The sequence below is a fragment of the Protopterus annectens genome, chromosome 8.part0 (assembly GCF_019279795.1).
Source record: "Protopterus annectens isolate FY-2018-M chromosome 8.part0, PAN1.0, whole genome shotgun sequence".
In the NCBI taxonomy this organism is placed as follows: domain Eukaryota; kingdom Metazoa; phylum Chordata; order Ceratodontiformes; family Protopteridae; genus Protopterus; species Protopterus annectens.
Genome location: NC_056741.1, coordinates 1,193,439,338 through 1,193,465,422, shown reverse-complemented (window position 1 = coordinate 1,193,465,422; position 26,085 = coordinate 1,193,439,338). Strand labels below are relative to the sequence as shown.

At 37.1% G+C, this 26,085-nt stretch overlaps 1 protein-coding gene across 1 annotated transcript in view; it reads left to right on the top strand.

Annotated features, from left to right (window-relative positions):
* Positions 1–26,085, top strand: part of LOC122809296 — a 118,924-nt gene that overhangs the window by 62,552 nt on the left and 30,287 nt on the right. The window contains exon 4 of the mRNA XM_044080679.1: positions 22,303–22,379. Within this exon, the coding sequence (XP_043936614.1) occupies positions 22,303–22,379 (77 nt within the window). The remainder of the gene's footprint in view (positions 1–22,302; positions 22,380–26,085) is intronic.

Genomic DNA, 26,085 nt, shown 5'->3' with positions numbered 1-26,085 from the left:
GGATTGTCTGATTGACAAAATGTGTGCCATTATTACTATAAATCCTTTCCGGAATGCCAAATCTAGGTATTACTTCTTTTATCAGGGCTTTCGCCACTGTTGCTGCATCCGGATTTTTGGTTAGAAAAGCTTCTACCCATTTAGAAAACATATCTACAATGACTAGACAATATTTTTTCCCTTCACACTTATTCAATTCTATGAAATCCATACAGATAGTATGGAACGGATACGGTGGTATAGGAAAACTTCCTTGCTTAGGTTTAAATGCCCCTTGTGCATGGTGCTTGTTACAAGTATGACAAGCTGCACAAAATTTTTTTGTGTAGTTTGTGAATCCATATGTTTGGATTATTCGGTTTACTAACTGTACCATCCCCCCTGTTGAGACATGGCACTGCCCATGGCTCAACAAAGCTGCATATCTAAATAAATTAGATGGCAATATCGTTTTTTTCTCTTTGGAACTGTACAGTCCATTTTCAAGAATTGCGCCTTGTTTTTCCCATTTTTGTTTTTCTGCTTTTGTAGTAAGTGTCTGCATTATTTTCAGCATGTCTAAATCTAAAATCTCAGAGGGTTGTAATTCCTCATTCAAAAGTAAAGTTTCTGAGTCTGAGGTGGCTTGCTTTGCAGCTGCATCAGCTCTCGCATTGCCTTTCGAAATCTTATCCTGTTGTTTTGTATGAGCTACACATTTGCAAATAGCTACTTTAGTAGGTAACTGGATAGATTCTAAAAATTCCAAAATAAATTGCGCATGATTAATTGGTTTTCCACTAGATGTTATCATTCCCCTATTCTTCCATTGTTGCGCAAATACATGTACTGTAGAGAAAGCATACTGACTGTCAGTATATATGTTTACACATTTATCTTTTGCTAAAGTACATGCTCGAGTTAAAGCTATCAATTCTGCTGCTTGTGCAGACAAGTTATGTGGTAAGGGTTGGGCTTCTAAAATTTCAGTGTCTGCAACTACTGCATACCCCACTAGATTCTTCCCTGTAGGGCCCCTTCTGCATGAGCCGTCCACGTAATATGTCACCTCGGCATCATCCAAGGGCATATCTGTGAGGTCTTGTCTAGGCAAGGTTAACTGTTCAATTTCCTGCAGGCAGCTGTGCGGTGTGCCATCCGCAGGAGTTGGAAGTAATGTTGATGGATTTAATGTAGTACATTGTTCAATTGTCATATGAGGTTGGCTCAGCAGTATAGTCATACATGAAAGATGTCTAGCAGGAGAGAGATATGCTACTTTTTCTTGCAGTAAAATTATTGCGACTGCATGAGGCACTCTCAATGTGAGAGGGTGAAATAATACCACTGAGGCCGAGGCCTGTACTGCCATTGCAGCTGCAACTACTGTTTGTACATAGTGAAGCAAAGATCATGCCACTGGGTCTAACTGTGATGAATAATAGGCTATGGGGCGTTGCTTATCCCCATGTTGTTGCGTCAGCACTGACGTCATATATCCTTGCTTGCAATCTACGGTCTGAAAGAACTGTTTGTGATAATTTGGGAGTCCTAACACTAATGAAGAAGCTATCAACTGCTTCAACCTGCAGAAAGCCATTTCTGCTTCGGGTGTCCATTGTAATAAATCTTGTGCTGCCATTGGTGTTTTATATATCAAGTCAGTCAGTGGAGCAGATTCCAAAGCATAGTTCAGTATCCAACTCTGACAAAAATTAGTTGTCCCCAAGAAGGACATCATTTCCTTCTTGGTTGCTGGTTTGGGTGCTTGTAAAATTGCTGTCTTTCTATCCTCATCTAATATCCTACCTTCATTGGATATCACATATCCTAGGTATCTAACTTGCTTTTTCCAGAGTTGTAACTTACTTTTGTTCACTTTGTGTCCTTGTGTTGCTAAGAATTTCAATAGCGCTATAGTATCTTCCCTGCATTGCTGCTGGGTGGGGGCTGCTACAAAATGTCATCTACGTAAAGTAGAATTTGACTACCTCCTGGTGGGGTAAACCCTGCCAGGCTGCTAGCCATTTCTTGTGCGAATATTGTTGGGCTCTCACAATATCCCTGTGGTAGTCGAGTATAGGTATACCTTTTACCCTGAAATGTAAATGCAAACCAGTATTGACTATCAGGATGTATAGGTATTGAAAAGAAAGCATTACTGATATCTACCACAGAGAAATACTTTTGTTGTGGTTTTAAGTCGTTTAACAAAGTATGTGGGTCTGGCACCATGGGTGCTCTGGATATCACTGCATTGTTTACAGCTTGTAAATCTTGAACCATCCGCCATTCCCCATTTGCTTTTTTAACAGGAAATAGGGGTGTATTACATGGTGAATCAGGAGATTCTACCAGTACTCCTTCCCTGAGTAATGCTGCTATTATAGGCTTGATTCCTATTTCTGCATCTTTTCTCAAAGGGTATTGTCTTTTTTGTGGTCTAAATGCTGACTTCGGTGTAATGGTAACCGGTCCTGCTGTTCGAATAAGTCCTACATCTGGCTTGCCTGTTGACCAAAGAGTCATCGGTGTCTCACACAAGGCTTTCTCTTCTTCTTCTAATAAAAATGCTAATCAGCTGTCCTCGCTAGATTGCAAGTGTACAGCCGGGTGCGTCTGCGTCAACCAATTCAACTTTTGTTTCTGTATTCCCTGTTCTGACAATTCTAAGTCAGTCTGTTTTTCCCATCTTGTTACCTTTTCTCCTAAGTCTGCCCATTTTATGTTTTTATTCTTTGTCAAGCTGACATGTGGCAATCGATCTGACCTATATAATGCAAGGAATTCTTGAGGTAATGAACAGCTAACTACACTGTTCCCCTCAGTATTCCAAAAGAAAGTACGTAATACTAATCTAGTTGCACGATTTCTGAACAATTCTTACTCATATTCTCTATCAGGTCCTGGCGTATTACAGTAGTATAGAGTACAGTGTAACAAATGCTGTCGATCAGTGTCAAGGGAGGGGGCTTTACTGATGGCTACATTCATCAGTTCCTCGGTTACTGCCACTGGACCAGTCGTAACTAGGTCCTGGCTGTACCAATAAAAAGTTTCACCCTCTGATCGCACCACAAAAGTATCCATTTGTCTCTGTGCCTCCATACCCTGCACAGTTGGAACTACTGCTATGCCAAACATCTGCATAAGGTCCCTACCCAATAGGTTCACTGGACACTTTGCAGAAACAACAATTTTACTTCTTTGGGTCATACCTGAAACAGGGTCAGTTATTGCTATATCATGGGAGAGTGGTTCCCTGTATAGCTGTCCATTTGCAGCTTTCACTAATATATAATCAGGTGATTCAGAATGTTCTGGTAACTTGGAGGGGTGTATCAGAGTCCGTGACGCTCCTGAGTCACACAGGAATTTGACTTCCTTTCCCTCCACCAGAAGTGTAACTTCCGGTTTTGTGTCTGCTAAGTAGAGCTCTAGGCTCAATAATGCTAAATCTAGAATTTCACTTTCTTCATCCTCCATATCTGCTTGCACTTCCTCTATTCCTTCTATCACATTTACATTTGTCCTCTGTTTATTAACTTCTCCTGATGATTTCTGACTTCTGCATGATGTATCTTCACTATCATATAGTCAGTCCTCATCTCCCTTGTCTTCTGTGATTACCTTCTTATTCTGTTTACAATCCCTTGCTAGATGTCCCTTCTTCCCACACTTAAAGCATTCACCTCTCTTTTTCCTTTCCTCAAAATCTTCTGGCCGTTAGTCAGACTGTTTATTTCCCTGGGCATTTTTCTTTCCCTTTTTACCTGACTGTAACACAAATACTTCAGCTCCGTCTTCAGCAGTGAAGACGAGCGCCTTCTTTTTCTTTTTGCTATTAAAATGTCTTTTAGCATGTCTAGCATATTCAAGTAAGGCTTGTAGCCTACCTGTTCGATGGTCTATCATATGCTTCGTAATGAAGCTACTGATAGGTGCAATGCAACCTTTTAAAAATGCATTTTTCAATTGTTGTTCATAAGGGGAATCATTCACTTGATTTTCAGGAACTGTCATACCGCTATGATTATTAAAACATTCCAATAATCTAGCATAGTACCCATCTATCATCTCATTTTCCTGTTGTATGTATTGGTTAATGCAAGTCCAGTCTGCTCTAGGTTTCCATTTCTCAGAGATTCGGTCTGTAAGCCCTTTTACTCTGTTGTCTAGCTCTGCGTCACTATGTGGGAGTGGTTTAAGCTCTGCATTACGAGGATTCCAGGTGCCACAAATCATGTGCCAATCTGGACCTATAATTTGTCTGACTACTTTTTCTACTTCTTCCCCATTCAAGTGGTAACTCAACCTCATGCCTTGCAAATCTTCTAAAAATTTCGTAAAATTAACTTTCGAATGGGGGATTCCCTCAGTAGCTTTCCGGATATCCTCCGGTGTCCATGGTCTGTATACTAAGAGAGTTGGGTCCTGCCCTGCCTGTCCTGCCTGAGGATTTGGGACCTCTATAAGCGGACATATCTCTTCCTCATTCTCATCCTGTAGGTTTCTCTCTATTTGATACGATTCTGCATCCCCATGTATCTTATGCGCTCGGGACCTAGTTTCAATAGTATCTCTAACAAATGGTTGTGGTCTCGCTGAGACCTCAGGATAACGCAGAAGCGGACCAGCCTGTCCACTCGCTTCATATCCTGAAAAAGGCAATGGAGGGGGCAGGGGAGGAGGAGCTGTTGCTATTACTATGTTATTATCTTTTTTGTCTAAAAATAATGCTTTTGAATTTTTAGTCTTCTGTTCCCTACGGTTTGCTTTCTCAATCCACCTGTGTGCCTGAGGAATGCCTAATTGGCGTTGCTTTTTTGCCTGACCTCCCGCATCAGATTTAAGTTGCTTAAGGAGTTTAACTAGTGAGGTTTTATCTAATTTACCATCAAATTCATATTTGTTAACCCGTTTCGTATAATACCTAACATTATCAGAACGTTGTGATTGCATATATTTTGCGTCTTCGGTTAGGGGCGGATCTCGCAATGTTTTAGTGCACTGATTTCCCATGTTAAAAGAAAAATGTTACGTAACCCTTCTTATCACGTGGTACCAAAATTTCAATTCCTTTTCACAGTTTATCTAGAATAACTGCCTACCTTATTCTGTTACCCTGATCTATGACCAAATACACAGTAATTCCTTTTGTCCCTGATCTGCATAACAAATCTTGACAACAATATTTACTGTAACCTAGTCCCTGATCTAAAACAGAAAAAAGGCAAAATCTTCCTACCTGAGCCTCCGATATTGAGCCATCCAGGATCTGCTCTTCGGCCACAGATCAGAAAGTGGCCAGCCTCTTTAAACAACAATTCAGTCGGAGGTCTTTTCACCCAAGAAGAACCGTTTCGGTAACTTCTCCTACGCAGTATTCGACCACCGGTAGACTCTGATCTGCAGCTGTCTGAGGGATTTCCGGCTAAAGAAGGACCAAACTGTTAAATAAAATAAAAAGATCAATACACAGGAGGTTCAGGTTCAAAAGTTTACTAGTGTACACCAGGAGGCAAAAAACGTACAAGTACAAAATTTTGTCTGACATGAAACAGGAAGTACACAATTTTTATAGTCTTTACATTCAAGTTGTGCCCACCTTACTGACGTGGTATGTCACAGGGCATCTACATCACTTTAGCTTACAGTCTTCTATTCATTAAATAATGCTGATGCTGTATATTTAAAAAAAGTTTTCCTCTGGTAACAATATGGCCTTGCTATCCACCTGGTCATTTCTGTAAAGTTACTTTCTTCAAGGTTTCAGACTAGTTCGAATACAATAACAGATTCAGTCTTCTAATACGCTTCTTTGTTCCCCTGTAACACTTTCCCAACAGCTGCGTGTTATCTAGTAACACATACACAAGGCCAAATCATCCCAGCAGGAAAGAGCAGAAGATTTCATTGTTTCACATATTTAAATTTCCTGACCCAGCAGATAATTACTTGTGTAAAGCATAAACATTAAAACTTGCTGAGCTAGCAGCTGCCAGGGTCAGAGGTCAACTTGCTACAAGCCACACTGCAGTTTCAAAAACTTCTTTGCAATTACATATGAATTCATTCTTTTTGTTATATCATTAATAGAATAAAATGCATTACATACTACTTTGCTTTTAAACTAGCACTTCGCATATATTCAAATACATATTTCTCTAACAAACAGGCATGATCTACCTTCTTGAGTTTGAAGATTCCCTATATCCTTGTTAATTAAGTCCATGATGATGCGCTACATAGCTTTACATATCAGACTCGTCAGGCTAATGGGGTGATAATTCCCAGGGTCTGTAGTCACTACCCCTTTATGGAGAGGGATGACTGTAGCAGTGTGCCATTCAGTAGGGACAAAGCCTGAGGTGAGGCTGTGATAGAATAGGGCACACAGATGTGGTGCCAGTTCACTTTGTATTTCATGTAAAACACATCCAGGGATATTGTCAGGTCCTATGGAAGCTGTATTCTTGGCCTTGTAAAATGCAGCTTTAACCTGTGCTGCAGTAATGCTGGGTGCCTGGCATTCCTCCAGTATTGTGATTGGTCCTTTGGGGGGGGGGGTGAGAGTGGTAAAGGCACTGAATCTGTCGGCCAGTATGTTGGCAATATCTGTTGGCTCAGTATAGGAGGTACCACTGTGCAGTAACTCAGTGCAAATCTGGGTATTGCCGTGGAGATTCGTGATATAACTATAGAAGGCTTTGTGGTTGTTTTTAGTGCCTGCCACAATTCTGCTTTCATAGTTGGCTTTAGAGGTTTTGATGAGGGATCTCAACTTTTTGTTGAGGCTAATAAGGGAATTTTTCCAGTCTTGGGACTTCACCTTTTTCTGCAACAATTTCTTCCTTCTGTTGAAGAGTTTATTAATGGCAGGGGAACACCAGATTGCCTTCCTTTTTTTGGAGGAGAGCATCTTGGTTCTGTTGGGTATGGCTAATTCCATGCATTTATGCATGTGTTCATACAGTGCATTGGTGTATGATTCGGCAGTCATGCATCTGTTTTCCATTGACATGGGCGCCATGAAGTTAGCTACTTCTGATTTTAAGAGCTCAAAGTCAGCTTTGGAGAAGTTTTTCATGGTGGTTACCTTTGCAGGTGGTGTGGGTGAGATGTGGATTTCCATGGTGATTAGTTTGTAGTCAGATCTAACCAGGGAGAATTGACTATTGGTGTAGCGCAGCAGTTGCTCATGTTAGTAATAACCAGGTCAAGGATGATGCTTCTTCTAGTAGGGGTAAGAATGAGCTGGTCCAGGGCATTTAAATTGCTGAATTCCAGGAAGGGTTGGGCCAGTGTATTGGTGCATGAGCAGTTTTCCCAGTTGATTAAGGGGTAGTTGAAGTCACCTAGTATGAGAGTGTTGGGTTGAACCCTAATAGTTTCCAGGGTCCTTAGGAACATGGAGTAAGAGTCTTGGGACATGGTTGTGGACCTATAGCAGGCTACAACCTGAACTGCTGTCTTACCCAATGTTAGTTGTACCTGAAGTATCTCAGATGCGTTATGCTGAGCTACTAGTCTGGAGGAGTGCATATCATTTATGAATATGGAGATACCACCACCACCTTTGGAGCTTTGGTCCATGTTCTGGGGGCGAAAGGTGTGGAATGAGTTATAGCCTGGTAGCACAGGGGTGCTTTCTGCTGCTTTAAACCAGGTCTCTGTTATAGCACAAATGTCAATGTTCTCCATTTTTAGAAGTGCTTTGAGCAAGTGCAATTTGAGATTTAGACTTCTAGCACTGAGCAGCATGACCCTCAGATTGCATTTATTTGTAGCTGTTACAGTGGTAATTTGGTCTTTGGGAACGTCACCTAAAAAAAGGCACTATAGAGGTGGCAATAGCCTTAGCCAGTATCCGGGAACCCAGGAGTGACAGATGCAGGCCATCTTTGGCAAAACTTCGAGGTCTCTCAGTAATGTCATCCCAAGCAGACAGATACTGGATCCCATTAGAATGACACCAGAAACTTAGCCAATTGTTGAAGTCAGTCATTTTCTATTTGTACTGCAGTATCATTCTGGGTTATGGTAGGATGCTGCTCAGGGCTAGGGTTATACCTGCCTGGGCCACATAATCCGAGACCTCCTCCATGTCTCTTTTCATGTAGTCCAGGGAGATGCATCTCAGGTCATTCACACCTGCATGAACAGTGACAGAGTCATACTTGTACTTGTTGTGGAGTAACCTGAGTGCTTGTGTTATGTATTGGATTCTGGCACCTGATAGACAGCTGACTGTTACCTTATTCAATCTAGTGAGTGGGACATTTGTATACCTTACTATTGAGTCACCTATGATTAGTGTATTGTGTGAGCTGTTTTGCCTTAGGGGCTTAGGTTGAGAGGCACACTGTGTAGGTGAGCTATGTGTCGTGTGGTTTGTGCTGTGTTTTGGTGGTTGAGTGCGTTTCTGCCTTGGAGGTCTCTTCTGTTTGGGTAGATTTCTATTGACAGCCTCCACAAAGGTAGGTGCAAGGAAGATAAGATACTTTGCTATCACTATCCACACTATGAATGCAGATTTTGCTGAGTATAAAAATGTGCTATATGACTTGAGGAATCTGAAGAATGAATTACCCTTTCCTTGTATTGCATCAGCATTGACATTAATTATATAAGCAAGGGCTACAAGGTAAAGGCTCCTGTATTAAAAGGTAGTTGGGTTAGTCGTATCTAAAATTTTAGAAATCTATTGCTAATCATAGCCTGGAACACTTAGTTTCAGAATGTCATAAAAGGAAAGCTACACACTTTCTTGGAGTCAACTTGTCATGAAATTTGGACCATATAGGGCATAAATTGACTGTATTCTGAAGTCAGAGAGGAGGAACAGGCGAAGTTACTGTTGTTTTCATCTTCTTGCTTTTCTCCATGTTTATTCAATTTCAAAGTAAATATATTTGCATATTGGAGTACAGGGGACTTGTCCTCCTCGAAAAATATATATTTTTCTGTATTGTAACTTTAGCAGTGCCACTATTTAGAGAATGTGTCCTAAAAGGAATTCCATTGTTTAGGTAAGATTAATTGCATATTTACAAAATGGCACAATTAATCACAGTATATATGTAACATTATAAGTTCAAATTCTACTTCATTTTCATTTTTTTTATATGATCAGAATCTGAATCACTGTTTTTCATAAGAGTGACATATAATCAGAAAAATGTTATGAAGAATGGGAGAGCAGTGTGGGAAAAAGCAAAAGGGGTAGTGGAGATCTCAGAATGTTTAAAAAGAGGGTTAGGAAAAGGATTTTTGTATAAAAGTACTTTGATTGGATAAATTCATAAATTCCATTCATCACAAGCACGCAAAAATCCCAAATGCCCAAGTAGTCAAATCTTATTGACAAACTCTGAAAATCTCGACAAACTGCAGAGATCTGAATTCACCCAGCATTTAGTTTTTCTCTCACACTAGACAGTTATCATAAGTAGCACCCAACAGTAGCAGTCCATTCCTGTACGCTCCCACATAGTGCCTTAGAGATTAGGTGATATAATTTGTGGTTTAGGTCTGTGTTACTAAACTGACAAAAAGAAGACATCTAGTATGATGTGCTGGACATAGAATTAATTTGATAGATGTTTGTGTGTGTGTATAGTCACATCTGTGATCAAACTATGCAGTCCTTGCATGTTGTAAATGTATGATAAACTATGAACTCCCTAAGCACTGTAAATATATGTAATCTATGCATTAATATTATGCTTGAAATATTATATTTACTTCTCATTGAACTCAGGTTATTGCTGAAAACGGTCAACAGACCAGTCTTCCTACCCTGTAGTCAAATAATGAATGAAAAATTAAATACATATATAAATAAATAGTATTCTAGTATGACTGACAACTGCATTACAAAACCTGAGCTTGAACATTGAGAATCTGCATATTGTGAAAGCACCTATCAGAACTGATTCACTACCATGGTTTATATTTCTTTGTTAAACAGTTTATTATTATACATTGTGAAGCTGTATTAATATTTGCTACATATTCACTGCATAAAACCTGTTTATTATAGTACGTAACAAATATGTATTTAATAATGTAACATTAATTATATGGTAAAGCTATTATTCCAAAAATATTTGTAACTGCATTACAAACAGAACCATATCTAGGTCAGCTGGCCCTATGTTAAGTTCCTTGAACTGGCATCCCAGTCAACTTGAAGTTAAGGAGCAAAATCTCAATGTAGAAGACCAAAAAATTACTTCTTCAACTCTAGCAAGCTGCATGCTACAATTAAATCACCACAACCCAAGGTCACTGCCCAGGGTTGTCACTTACATAACCCTTCACTGAATAGGTACCTTCCTTCTGAATGAGAAAACCTCTCAGTCATCAGATTACACAGTCTCCAAAAGACTGGAGAGATGATCAGAAAATCCAGGGCTGTCATACTGCAACCAGCTTAGAATTTTCATGGGTGACCAGTCACTACGTGCAATTAGACATGGTCTGTAAGCATACTGGCTGTCCAAACCCCAAGCAGACTCACTAGCCCAAATTATTCTGCATGCCTGGCTCTCAACCTTTGTCCTGCATTCTGGTCTCCACTGTGCTTTAAAGAATTGCCTGCCCTATCAGCATTCCACCCCAACCTTCCCTAAAATAGCAGGCAGTATGTACTATTTTGTCATTCTGTCGGCCTTTCCTCCAGCTCCACAGATGCTCAGGTCACCAATCAAACTCAGGTCACCTGGATAATAGTCAGAATTCTATCCCTCAAAATCAAGAGCTGTCAATAAGATGGAATGTTGTGAAAAGATACATTCTGTGCCTAATATGGAAGATGTGCACTCAGTATAATACCTTACTTTGAATAATGCTTAGTGAGTGTGAGGGTGAAAAATCAGACTTCCACATGTTTTTAGGAAGAAGATTTTGAGAAAGTAATGTAATTCAGGCAGGAGACATCATGTGGGAAATAAAGAGGGGTCTACAGCATTATATTTTCTAATGCCTTATATCAGGCAAGACTGCTTAAAAGCTGATAGAGGGTTTAGAGGATATTAAATGGAAGGAAGCACCTCTTAAAGGAAAAGAATGTTAATATGAGCAGTTTGCCAGAAGGAAAACAGTAAATCTCAAACAGTCTAGGAAATAATCAGAAAATATTTATTATCATTAGGGCATCATAGAATAAGTGAGGAAGAATAAAGTTATCCATTTATCCCAGCAGTCATTGACTGGATAAATAATTGGTATAAACAAAATGAATACAGCAGCTTATCTTACTGTTCATGTGTAAATGCCTTGGTTGGGAGTGTTGAGTACCATAACAACACCATGTCAAGAAGAATATTGTATTGAGAAGAACGGTGGATTTTTGATGATATGTTGTGTAAGTGTATTTTCAAATTATGACTTTTTTAAAGATTGCATGTGGGTTTGTTCTTAATGTGATGTTTCTAGTTCAATAAAGATTATTTTTCAGGAAAATTACATTTTTAATTTGTGTATGAGGAAATCAGATCAATGAGAGAGGTCTAACCTTTTGCTTAAAAGCATGCACTAATTTTTCTTGTGTGTTTTGTAAAAGCATGTCACTTCACTGAAAATTGGGTAAACTGGCAGGTTTACTAAACTGAGCTGACAAGCAGCACTTCTGCAATGGGGGAAATGCTCTTTCTACCAAGGTACGGCCACCTCAGAATTTATCTTAGATTGGGGTACAGGCAAGATGGGACAGCATGTTTTCATTTTTTTTTTTTTTGCTCATATAATTTTTATTTTCAAATAGTATTTTGAACACACCAAAAACTGTTACAACAATTCACACAACTATATACAATATTTACAATCAGCCTGACATAAATAGTAAATCAATAAATTCAAAAACATAAATAAAGAATACTGTTTACATTTATTAGAGTGAATCCAACTCTGGTTTAAAGTGTCAATCAGGGATGAAAGTTTCTTCCAAGGATTATTTACCAATGGCCTAGGAGAAATTCTAAGTTCTGAAATTTTAATTTCCATCAATGCTGTATTCTTCAATAAAGTAAAAAAGTCCTCCACTTTGGGTATTGTGTTTGAATTCCATCTTTTGGTTATACATTTCCTAGAGATTGCTAAATTGTCCATAATAAATGCAAGTTTGTTCTATTCAAGTGAGGGCCTTCACTTACATTTAACAGAATTGATGCTTTAGTAGAAACAAAGGAATCAGTAAGCAAAGCTTGCAAAAAGTTGTTTATATCATTTCAATAAAACTTATTGTTAATACAGTCATAAAAAATATGATTCCAATCAGCTCTAGTCTCCTCCTGACATCTCCAACATGAACCATTTTTGGAGGGATTCATTTTAGTAATTTTATCAGGCGATAAAAATGCTCTATGTAAAAATTTCCAATTGTATATTTTCCAATACTGCGTGCAGGATGTGTGTTTTACTGATAATGTTGTGTCTTTCGGCTTTTCCTGGTTAGGGGTCACCACAGCGGAACTCCGGTCCGCTCATTATTGGCAGTACATTTTTACGCGCTGGCTTGCCGGGCCTAATGCACAACCTTCAATGAAGGAACACCCATTCATGCATGTCGCCACACAGAAGACGATCTAACTGAGAATTGAATGGGCAACATCTAACCATGAGGCGACAGCGCTACCGCAGCACCACCACCGATAATGCAATGTTTTATTCAATTTCTGGTGTTAAATTAATCAGATGCCCTTTAGTGATATGTTGCCAGTAGGAATCTTTAGGTACTGTTTTATAAACTATTAACTCTTTATATAAGTTTGAAATACCATTTTTCATATTTTGATTATAATAGATAATTCCATTAAAATAGAAACTGAATAACTAAATAAAAAATAAAAAATGAGAGTCCAGGCCAGAAGTGAAGGCGTATAAAACTTTATGTATTTGAAGAAGTCTTTTCTAGACAAAAGCGCTAATACATAAAGTTTTATATGCCTTCACTTGTGGCCTAGACTCTCATTTTTTTATTTTTTATTTAGTAATTCCATTTAAATAGCTTATAAATTTTGGAGTATATTTAAAGGAAGAATTAATAATTACACTGCATAAGTCTTGGGAATACATTAAAATGCTGTGTAAAGTTAACCAGTCTTGAGATGGTATTTCATAAAGAGTCTTTAACAATTGCATGTCTAAGACTTTTTGTTTTTTGATACATTGTAGCCAACAAATAAAGTTTTTTTTTGTTCCCAAGAAATAAAGTTTCTCTATATATTTTATGCGGGTAATTTTTCATGGTGGTGAATGGAATTAAAAGATCAAACCAAAGTTTTATGCCAATCTTCACATTAACACATTTTCTAAAAGTATTAAAAGTATAATTAATCAAGTTTAGACGGGTAGGTTTTATGTTATATTGCATCGTAATAGTTAAGAAATACATAATTTATTGGGTTTGTCCAATATTAAATAGTTTTTTTAATAAAGAGGATTCATTTATTAGTATAACTGTGTGCAGTGTTTTCCAGTTGGCGGAATAATTAGGGTTTATCCAGTCTATTACAGTTTTAAATATGGATGCCTTTATATAGGTTTCAATATCAGTAAAAATTAGTCCTCCTTTTTCCATAGTCTAATGTGGTGTGCGAAGGCTACTCTGTTTCTTTTAGGAAACCATAGAAACTTTAACAAAATTGTATTTCTTTCTTTAAGGAGATGTCTCTCAGGGAACAACTGAATAGCTAATGTTATGTACAAGTTCTTGCATAGCAGAACCATTTTTATTAACTGTAGTCTATCTTCAAATGGCAGAAATATTGTATTCCACTTGTCTACAGAAGTTTTCATTATATTAATAATATTACTGTAATTAAATGAAATTAACTTATTCAAATCGTCACATAAAACTATTCATAAATAATTTAAAGTAGACAGTTGTTTGCCTATGATATGGTTTTGTTTACTTGTATTTCTTTTTATTCAAAAACAAACATTTAGACTTATTAAAGTGAAGGGCTGAAATCATATATTTTTCAATTAATAAGTCTAATTCTTTCAGTGTTTCTTTAGAGTTAGATAATGTGAGAAATATATCACCAGCAAACAACATTATTTTGGAGTTATATTGATCATATATGTCCACACCTTTTATTTTTGAATTATTGCATATTAAAACAGCTAGAATTTCAATAGCTAATGCAAACAAAATGGGAGACAAGGGACTCCCTTGCTTAGTGCCTTTGGTTAAGCAAATAGATTCAGATATAAAGGGTCCTAATTTGACATAAGCTAAATTATTTGAATATACATTTATATATATATATTTTATGAGATTTACAAAGGAGGGGGAAAGTCAAATAAAACTAAAATCTTAAATAGATACTCCCAATTTAAGGAGTCAAAGGCATTCTCTATATCTAAACCCACTATCAGTGCTTCTTGGTTTTCCTTATTTAAATATTCTGTAAGAATACAAATTATTTTAATATTGTCATAAGTATGTCTGTTGTGAATAAAACCTGTCTAATCATTATTAATTCTTTTTGATAGAGGGATTTTTATTCTCTGGGTTACAATTGACATAATATCTGGGTCTTTGTTTTCTTTTAGAATTCTGCTAATCAAAGAATATCTCCAAGAAGTTGGTATTATTGTTTGTGTTTGAACTTCTACTAATGTTTTTTGAAAAAGGGAAATTATGGATGTGGGAAAGAGTTTATATATCTCTATAGTTATACCATCTAATCCCGAAGCTTTGTTGGTTTTACTTACTTTTATCTTGTCAATTATTTCTTTAAGTAAAATAGTTTTTTGTAAATCTGATTTTAACTCTTCAGGAATTTTTTAGTTTAGTAGATATTGCTTCCAGCTTCAATTGATCAGTAAAGGAGTTCCCATGTTTTGAATGTTCAGTATATTGATGTCTAAAAGTATCAAGAATATATCCTATAGCTGATACTCTCTTTCCCTTTCCTTTATGTTGAATACTAACAATATTATTAGTTTTAGAGTGTAGCTTAATCCTCATAGATTATTAAAGTGCCTAGGAGAAGTGGCCAGGGAGTTTATTTTTAATCTTTCTAATACTGTTAGTTTTGTGAGTTAATATTTCATTATATTTCCTATTTAATTCCTCTATTTTCTTTTTAGTAACTAGAGACTTTGTTGATTTCTCAGATTTCACTAACAAAAGTTGAGTTTGCAACTCTTGTAGCTCGGAATCACATTCTCTCACCTTGCTTTTATACCAGCTAAGAGTTTTACCAAATATATAGGCTTTTAGTGAATCCCATATCATAACTACATTGATTTCTGTAGTATAATTAATGTTAAAGAAGAACTGAAGCTCAGATAATAACCAAGGTTTAAATTCTTTAATTTTTTGTAATATATGATGGGATTCTAGAAGAAAAAAGTAATGGTTTGAACTCTGTTTGAAGTTTCAAAATAAGAGAATTATGATCTGAAAATGGACATGGAAGTATAGAAAAAGTTGAAATTTTTGAATGTAGATCCTGAGCAACAAATATTTTGTCTATTCTTGTTTGAGTACCAAATCTATAGTCATGGTGGGAAAACAAGGATCTACTTCACCTTATCACATGTTGAAAATATCGAACGACAATAATGTCATAAATGCCTAACATCGAAAGTGTTGTTGCGGGATCATGGTACAGTGGGGATGAGAAAATTTGCTCTTTCCTCACTGTAATGTGATCTCGGAGTTGGTATATATAATTAGCAGGGGGTGTGGGGGGCACAGCCCCCCACAAGAACAGTTTTGATGTATGGCATTTTTGATGTTTATGCCATTCAATATTGTCATATTTCGACAAGATAATATAGACGCAGAAAATAATAATAACTTAACTTCTTTTAGATTATATGTATCAATTAAATGAAAAGCTTCAGTCCATTTTTTAAAGATTTTGCAGTGGAAGATAAACAAAAAAGTCTTTTATTAGTGGTTTCAGAAGTATCCAAAATAAAATTAAAGTCACCTCCTATTACTAGATTACCTTTATAGTTATTAGTTATGAGATCTAAGTGTTTTTTAACAGTCCCTACGCCAATGCCTGGAAACCAATATAAGTTTACTAATGTCCAAATTCTGTTGTTAAATTTTATTACAGTAACAGCTATAAGACCTTCCTTGTCTACATATTTATAGATAATTTCAGGAGTGATGATATTCTTTTTCCATAAAATTGTTACTCCTCTGGTGTTTGATTTATAAGAGCATTGAGCCAAAATTGTATATCCATTAGGCTTTCAAGTAAAGTTATCATTAGATTTAAAGTGGGATTCTTGAAGAAAACTGACTTGTGCTTTATTTAATTTTAAATATCTAAGTAAATTTGCTCTTTTATTTGGATTATTTAAGCCATTAGTATTTAATGATAGTAGAGTCAGATCCATATCAGATCAGTATTAAATATTTGATTTCTTTAATATTTATTACTAGTAGATAAATTTCCCCTGATAACAACACTGTTATATTGTGTTTTAGTTTTGTAGATACTAAATTCAAGCTTATTTTCACTATAAATGCAACTATAGCATGGACTGAGACAGGCTTAGAAAAGAAACAAAATGATTTAAGTAATAATATGATCAAAGAATAACTATAAAATACACAATGTACCATCCTAAACATGGAATGTAAATCATTCCTAATACAACCGATAAACTATGATCAGTTAGATTATCTCTCATAACTTATGTAATTTGGTATTTGGGCTCCATAGATATAATTATTATATGGAGAATGATTTATAAAGGAAGAAATATAACATTTTAAATGTTTAGTACACCTTCAATGAGTAATATAATTTTCAAAGTTTCATACTAAATTGAAGGACAACCCGATATGCTATAGAATTGTAAGGAGTTCTCAATTATGACAAGCTAAGCTTGTGAATGGATGATAACTCTGAGATCAATTCAGAATAAGTTACAGTTACCATCAAATTAAAATTAGTAATAACTATATATTACAATAAAATATATACTTGTCTATGCTAACGCTATTTTCTCTTTGTGTCCAACTTAATAAAACTTTAAATATAAACACAACTATTCAACTGTTAAATCATACAGATTTGTATTATAAACAAGACTATAATGGTTTGCTCTAAGTCAAACATGCTACCAAGTCAGTGAAATTCCATCTAAGAAAGCATTCATACATATAGTACAAGACTTCTTGACTTTTCTTGTTAATTATCTCCACATCTAAAATCTACATAACAGGTTAACATATACTATATCATGTCATTAAACAAATAATAAATTTAATACTATAAGGTTATAAAGAAATCATTCAAATATTTTGTAGTTCAATAAGGGTGCTTTGACTATATTTAAAATTTTACATGGTTAAGTATTGATTATTAATCTTTCCAGGAATATTTTTTTTTTAAACTAGATGGTGTTTCTAAGTGGATAGGGGACAGCAATATATTTCACTAAAAGCTGAGGGACAGATATTAATTACAAATGGTAAAGACTAATAAAACATTGCTCTACTGCTCCAATTCCCATTACCTAAATCTAAACAACGTGACCATACATTTCTTTATTAATAAGGCTGCTGTTAGCATTTAGGAGTTAAAAAGTGATACAAGAGCAGAGTTTTTTTATTAAACAGTCGGTATATTTTTCCTTTTCTTTTTAATTCCAACATGATGCATATGAAAGGATGGAGAGGGTCTGAACAAGCTTATTACAAAACCCTGCAGTAAGGCATCAGTCTAGCTTGCATTTTCCATTTCCAAGTGGTACAAAACTAGACAGAGAACAATCATTGGTTTGACATATAGTAACTCTCTTGTGTTGGAATGCACTGCTAAGGCATTAATGCAGGGATTTCAATAGCTCCATAGCCATCCTGTAACATCTGCCTAAATAACTTAAACATGGGATCCTGAAAGATGTTGTCAAGTTTCTCCACGCAAGATAAAATTTCCAACCTTAGCAGACAAGCTGAGACACATTCAAACAAGTGCATGAGATGGTGGGGACTCTGGAATCTATCTATGAGTGTGTGTAGTATAGGAGTGTGTGTGCATGTGTGTGTGTGTGTGTGTGTGTGTGTGTGTGTGTGTGTGTGTGTGTGTGTGTGTGTGTGTGCATGTGTCTGTGTGTCTGTGTGAATCTGAGTAATGCAGTGGCAGTCTTGTAAATACTGCTGATGAGTTTGTTGCTTTGAATTTATCATGGCATTAGATACAGTATGCATATGCTTGATACATGACAGATGAAAATTTTTATTCTCATTGCAACTGATTTTTTTTTTAACCCCGCAAATTAGTGGGTAATCAGAAAAATACGAATATTACAAAATTTTCCATTCTGTTAAGCGCACTGCAGAGAATTTCAGATAGTATACTATGTCAAACCAATAGCTCTTTTATAATCAAGCCACATTCTGTCCTCACTGTCTCCTACACTTACTAAATCATTACAGTCTCAATAAACAGTATTCTATAAACAAATGAATTCATCAAGAAATGTCACAGTTTAGGAAGAACTATAAAACAATGACACCTAGTGGATAATCTTCAGAGAAGAAAGCTGTATTTGTCTTCTGCAACATGGAGAAAGTGATAGTTGCATGCTGACTAGTAGAGGGAGCTTCCAGATTACAATAAGCTCCAGTGAACTGCTAATACTGTATTCTTTCTAATTGGTAGAAAGGAGGTCAGGAGGCTTAAAGATGCCTCTTACTGGCTAGCCGCGATCCAAATGTGGTAATCCATGAGTGCTTCTAGTTTACATCACAAGGCTCAAATCCGGATTTCTCCTTTCACACAAAATAATAATCTTTCAACTTTGCTCTACAACCTAATGTCAGCATTCTCAGTGTTCACATTTACATATTTACACTTTTGCTTTAATAGAAGGATTAATGGCATATCACACAAATGGTTTTGACACACACCTCGGGCCACAATCAACCAGCGCTCGGCATGAAATAGATGCCACAACAGTTGCAGACAAGAAAGATTAACCCAATCTGGGTTCAGTGCAAAATATGTAGTTAATATAATTTAGTATTATGTTACCCATATTTACTAAGTAGTTATTTGCAATGCATTGCAGACTCAAATTAGACCCTTTGAACTATAGTGATTCCAGCTGTCTACAAATGCCTGTCTCGATTGTCTGTCTCTATGGTGCATCTAGCCTGAACAAATATAAAATAATTAAATTATTAAGTATATAAATATATTGACTAAGATAACAGAATTACCCCATTCATTTGATTTCTAAATTAGTTTTGTCTAGGTTAGCTATGCGATACTTCGTATAGGAAGTTCCACATTGTCTATTGAAATCACTTTCTGTTGTCATAGCAACTATGTTTGCCAATAAGTCTGATTCAAATTGCGGGGTTGAGAGGAAAAAAATGTTCATTGTGCTCGTGGGGCATTGCAGATGTAAAGTGCTTCACTTCTCACAGCTGTTGGGCTCATCTATCCCTCTCCCCCCAAAAAAATAACTGCTGATGGCTTGGATCTAGTGAGACAGCAGCAAACACAGCGCATGTTGTACAATGGAACAGTCAACAAACTAGAAACTGTAACGGCCATAAACATTACATGAAATAAATAAATTGGCCAAGTCACTGACCATTATCCCAACCCACAACAACTCAGAAACTGCTCGGAACCAACATAGCCAAAGCTAAACAAAGCTAAAACGTCCTGAATGGCTATAAAAAAACGAGAGCCACTGTATGCCACTAGACCACAATGCAACATTAAGAGAAATAGATTGCTACAATACTAACTGTTAGATTATATTTTTGGATTTTAACACAGATCTAAAAAAAAAATCCTTGAAGCACCCACAAGAATGTTTAAATACCTGTATTAGTATTATAGAAAGTTAATTTGAAACTTCAACTTATCAAACTGATATATATTGATTTAATAGCTTCTTCAGTCTAACTTTCACATAAAGAGAGAAAGAATGTTTAGTTTTGGTCTACATCACCTTATCGCATGTTGAAAATATCGAACGGCAATAATGTCGTAAATGTCGTACAACGAAAGTGTTGTTGCGGGATCATGGTACAGTGGGGATGAGAAAATTTGCTCTTTCCTCACTGTAGTGTGATCTCAGAGTTGGTATATATAATTAGTGTAGGGTGTGGGGAGCACAGCCCCCTACAAGAACAGTTTCGATGTACGGGCATTTTCGATCTTTATGCTGTTTGATATTGTCATCTTTTGACAAGATAATATAAATGCCTTCTTTTCAGACATTTACCAATTACAAATCATATTATAGGAGAAACTTTGAGAGATTTAGCAGAGACTGCTATTTTTATTAATTTTTTTTTTTTCTTTTTAACAACAGTCCAAGCATTTTTTCAGTCACTCTCTTCAGGGAAGGTAATCAACAGTCCATATCTTCAGGTATAGAAACAACATTGTTATTTTTGATGAACGAGGAAGCATATTCTAAGTTGTTAAAAGTTCTCATTTCATTTGAGTGCAAGATTTTAATTCTGGCAGGAAAAGAAGTTGTGCCTTAATGTTATTTTGTTTAAGTATTTTAATTAGTGGCCAGGCTTTCTTCCTCTGCTCCAAAACTCTGGTGGAGTAATCATTGCCAAATCTAATTAGACTTTGCTTATATTTTAAGGGAGATTTCCTCTAGGCTGTTTTTAGAACTACTTCTTTGTCCAGATATGATAACAATTTTATTACAATTGATCTAGGTGGAGTAGTTGTTGAAGAAGTTGGAACAGGTTTCCCTAGGGCTCTATGTGCCCCTTCAATACCACATGAGAAACCTTCTTTTAAGTCTATTAATTCAGGGATCCATGAAGTTAAAAATGAAATAATGTCCTCACCTTCAGATTTCTCAGGTAGTCCAAAGATTCGTGTGTTAGTTCTTTTTTCTCTGTTTTCCAAGTCATCCACTTTATTAAGTAGCCAGGTGTTCTGCTTAAGAAGGAATTCTTTTTGAATTTTTTCTTATTTAAGTATTCCTTCAATGTCATTTAGATAGTTTCTGTACTTGCTATTTTTGTTTGATGTTGTTGTAACATCTCCTTAAGAATGTCTGTTTGTTGTTGACGATTAAGTTTGAGGTTTTCCAAGTTTTCTTTGAAGTCATCCATCTTCGTAGAAAGTTCTTGTAGGACAGTAGTCACCAGTTGTAGTTCCTTCTTAAATGCCATATTAGAGTGAGAATTCCTTAAGTTGCTCATTTCTAGTAGTTGTGCAAGTCTCCAAGTATTTTTGACAGGAATTTTTTTCTAGAAATCCACCAAAGTTTCAAAGTATATAGTTTAAACTTTTATCTATAAATTTTATAATTGTTTGAAATAAATTAAATATTTCCTGTGTATTTTACTAGTTTTATGGAGCTCTGAAATTAAGCTGCTTTCAGTTGGCCATTCAGGCTCTGCCCCCGTGTTTTCATTTTTTTATCAGCTTTCATTTGAAAGATGTAGTCTTAGCTGAAATGTAATAGACAATCAGGTAGTATTTAGCCATTTGACTTGGTTCTGTGCTTTGTGTGTGCACTGTCCTATTTCTGTCTGTAATGTACTGATTTTTACCTGACTGGTTTCTAAGACAACAAGAAATGATTTAAATAAATCTATTCAAGGGACAGTTAGAAGAATGTTATTACACACTGGATGTAAGTACTTCTTTTATTTAACTTTTTTGTCCCTTAGATTTTTCTTAATAAGGTTGTTTCCAGCATGATCTGTGTATGACATGAGAGGTGACTCTTAGTGTTTGTGAACTGTATACTAACAACATTTGGAACTGCACACATTGTATATGTTGCTTATTAGTTTTTCAGATGCTCTCTGTGTTATCTGTATTGCAAGGAACTTGAGATTAATTACCAGCTCTGAGAATAAAGATTAAGTGTGCAAATTCAGATCCTGTCAGTAGAATTTATGTAATTGTGAAGCACTGATCATGGTGATATAGGTCTTTCAAAATACAGGATACCAGTATTTTTTTTCTCTTTTGGCTGTTCCCATTAGGGACCGCCCCAGCGGATCATCTGTCTCCATTTCTTCCTGTCCTCTGTATCTTACTCTGTTACACCAACCACCTGCATGTCCTCTCTCACCACATCCATAAACCTTATCTTAGGTCTTTCTCTTTTCCCCTTACCTGACAGCTTCATCCTTAGCATCCTTTTACCAATATACCCAGCATCCCTCCTCAGCACATATCCAAACCAACGCAATCTCTCCTCTCTGGCTTTGTAAGCAGTGTAATGTAATGTGATATGGCATATCAGCTTTTATAGTAACATTTCCAGCCACATTATTAAATGAGTACTGTGCATGTGCAATGACATTTATATCATAAAATCTCTTGGCAGATGGGGTCACTGTCGTGGATTGCATATATGATCCACACACATGCTACGAAAACGCTGAACATGAAATGAAAAAAGAGGTAAGAAAATTGGCATTCTTTGTGACTTTTTCTTATACTAAATGTTTTCATCTAATACAAAATGCTGGCTGGGTACTGGGTTATGACTATGTTAACCAAAATTATTCACTGCTAAATATTTTTTTACAAACTATCAATATATACTCTCCTACACATAGTCATGTGTATTAATGTATCACTTACATGTGTGCTTCAGTTCCAAGATGCATCATTATGCCAAATATAATTAACCCCACATTTCCCAGTCAGTAAGGGAGCTGCATATCAGATGATCAAAGCTAAACCTGCCCTTTACTAAAAGGCCATGAGTCAGTTAAATAAACCCATACCTTTGTCACTATATTTAGTAAAGTGGTTGTCTGCAGATGTATGATAGCCATTCCATTTTGAAAACAAAAGTGCTCAAATTAGAAAAAAAATAATACGTGTTTTGAACTGTAGTCTTCCCATACCAAAGAACCTGAGGAAAACTGACAGATACTTTTATGAGGAAGGGGCGAGGGGAGACAATGATTTGCATTTTCTCCAAATAATGGTGATTTCAGAGGTGATTACTGTAAAGCTGGTATGCATGTAGGATGCAGAGCTCCCATATTAGAGAGTTTGGGGGCATGTCCATCATTCATAAAATACTGAAATAAATTCTAAATTTGGGGTGAAATGTCCACCCTTTATGTTTCTAAATACTATTAAGAACAGTATATGTGAAATTCATAAACTGACATTTTAATTCTCGTGGGCAGATTTTGTGCATAGTGAAATGTACATCAGAGTAATTAAAATACCTATATCTTACTATTTCTGGATTTTTAAAATTCAATGTAACCTTACTGCATGCTGATTCAGCTTTTAAGATAAAACACACTAAGCTCATATTTATTTTGGTTTTACACTTTCAAGAGGGGGTCTTGCTTTAATTTTGCAACCTGTGGACCTTACTCATAGTCTTTCACTGCACAAGTATTCAAAGTGAATGTGTCAGCATGCTAATGCAGAATTACAGATCAACATCACTGATTTTAGCATATATAGAGATATCAAACAACCACCCAAGCAAACTCTACAAGGATGAAACTCTATAAAGTAATCTAAGAAGTGTGGAGGAATATTTGCACATATGTGCAACTCTTGTGTATCACTGTAAGCTTCAAAAGTTTCTGAAGTTTGCCAGTGAGTGACAGCTTGTGCTAATAACATGGGATGTGGGTTCAAAAAGATCTGTGTGTACTTGTCCTGAGTACTTCCAGTTGCAATCAAGCTCACTTTGCCACCAGCCTTATTCTGTAGATGTTAATCGATGAACATCAGTTTATTGCATTTATAAGTATGGCAAGAGGGTAAATAAGAAATTTGGAAAAAGAGTAGAGAGCAAACAAGGCTAATGTAGTAGGATGACAGAAGTGATTGGGCTAGAAGAGGGAGGGAATGGCACTTTTTTGGGGGGGTAGAAAACCTTTGTCTAAGAAAGACCTCCCTGGTCAGATCTGACCATAAACTAATCACCATGGAATCCACATCTCACCCCCCCCCCCCCGCAAAGGTAACCACCTTGAAAAAACTTCTCCAAAGCTGACTTTGGACTCCTAAAAACAGAGGTGGCTAACTTCATGGCACCCATGTCAATGGAAAATAGATGCATGACTGCTGAGTCATACCCCAATGCACTGTACAAACATGTACATAAATGCATGTAACTAGCCATACTCAACAGAACCAAGACCCTCTCCTCCAAAAAAAGAAGCCGATCTGGTGGTCCCCTGCCATTAATAAACTCTACAACAGAAGGAAGAAACTGTTACAGAAAAAAGTGAAGTCTCAAGACTGGAAAAACTCCCTTATTAGGCTCAACAAAAAGTTGAGATCCCTCATCAAATCCTCTAAAGCCAGCTATGAAGGCAGAATTGCGGCAGGCACTAAAAACAATCACAAAGCCTTTTATAGTTATATCAAGAACCTCCACGGCAATACCCAGATTTGCTCTGAGTTACTGCACAATGGTACCTCCTATACTGAGCCAACAGATATTGCCAACATACTGGCTGACAGATTCAGTGCCGACTTTACCCTTCTCTCCCCCTCTAAGGACCAATCACAATACCAGAAGAATGCCAGGCACCCAGCATTACTGCAGCCCAGGTTAAAGCTGCATTGTCCAAGGCCAACAATACAGCTTCCATGGGACCTGATAATATCCCTGGCTGTGTTATACATGAACTACAAAGTGAACTGGCACCACATCTGTGTGCCCTCTTCAATCACAGCCTCACTTCAGGCTTTGTCCCTACTGAATGGTGCACTGCTACAGTCATCCCTCTCCATAAAGGGGGAGCGACTACAGACCCTGGGAATTATCACCCCATTAGCCAGAAGAGTCTGACATGTGAAGCTATGGAGCGCATCATCATGGATCTGATTAACAAAGATATAGGAAATCTCCAAACTCTGGACCCCTCACAGTTTGGCTTTGTGAAAGGGAGATCATGCCTGCTCAACCTGGTTAACTTCTTAGAGTCAGGTCATCAGGGCTGTGGATGAAGGTAAGGCAGTGCATACACCCTACCTCAATCTGGCCAAGGCCTTTGATACCATTCCTGACTTGGGAGTTCTTGATAAACTCACCAAACTAGGCATCAACCTGTATATCACTAGGTGGGTTGCAAATTGACGCACAGATAGAACACACAGAACACACAAAGTGAACTCCAACTCACAGTGCCAAACAGTCACGAATGGAGTGCCACAGGGATCGATCCCAGGTCCTCTTCTGTTCAGCTTCTACATCTCAGAAGTCCAGGCCAACACAAAGGGACTCTTGCTGACCAAGTTCACAGATGACTGCAAGCTGGGAGCCATTAGTAACTCCACAAGTGATACAAACATCCTACAGAAAGGCCTCACTGAGACCAATGATTGGTGTCACAACCATGTCCTTAAGTTTACACCAAAAAATGTGTTGTCATCCCCTTTGGTAAAAACTCAGTTCCCACTAACTACCACATCAATGGGAGCCCATTGAACACTGAAGGCTTTATAAGAGATTTGGGGAGGCAGGTTGACAGCAACCTCTCCTTCAACCACCACATTGCCACTGTGGTCAGAAAGTCCTTCTATGTGGCACATCTCATTACCAAGGGCTTTGCATCCAGGAAGAAAGAGGTCATCATCTCTCTCTACTCTTCCCTCATTAGGCCAATCATTGAGTATAATGCCCCATTTGGCATGTACCGCACTAGACACCTGCAACAGCTGGAGAAGCCACAGAACTACCTCACAAAGAGGATCCTAGGCATTAAATACATGTCCTACACGGACAGACTCAAAAGACTCCAGCTATTCTCTGTCTCATATCACCAACTTAGGGTGATCTCTGCTTGACTTACAAAGCCATGTCTGACCCAGCTCTGTTAGAAATGCTACCTCTAAAGAAATCCCAATCCCTCTGCACCACATGCTCCAGAGACCTCAACCTCATTACCACAATCAACAGAACATGCTGGAGGGACAGGTTCATAACCCAGAGACTGCCCATGCTCTGGAATAGGAGTCCCATACATGTCAAGCAGAGCACCTCACTGGTCCTCTTCAAGAGAAATCTTGATGAGTGGATGGGTAATAGAAAGTTCACCCCGGGGATCACTCCAATGGCTCTGGGAACTAATGTCTGGCAACACAATGCCAGGGCACTTCTATGGGCTAGCCTTGTAAA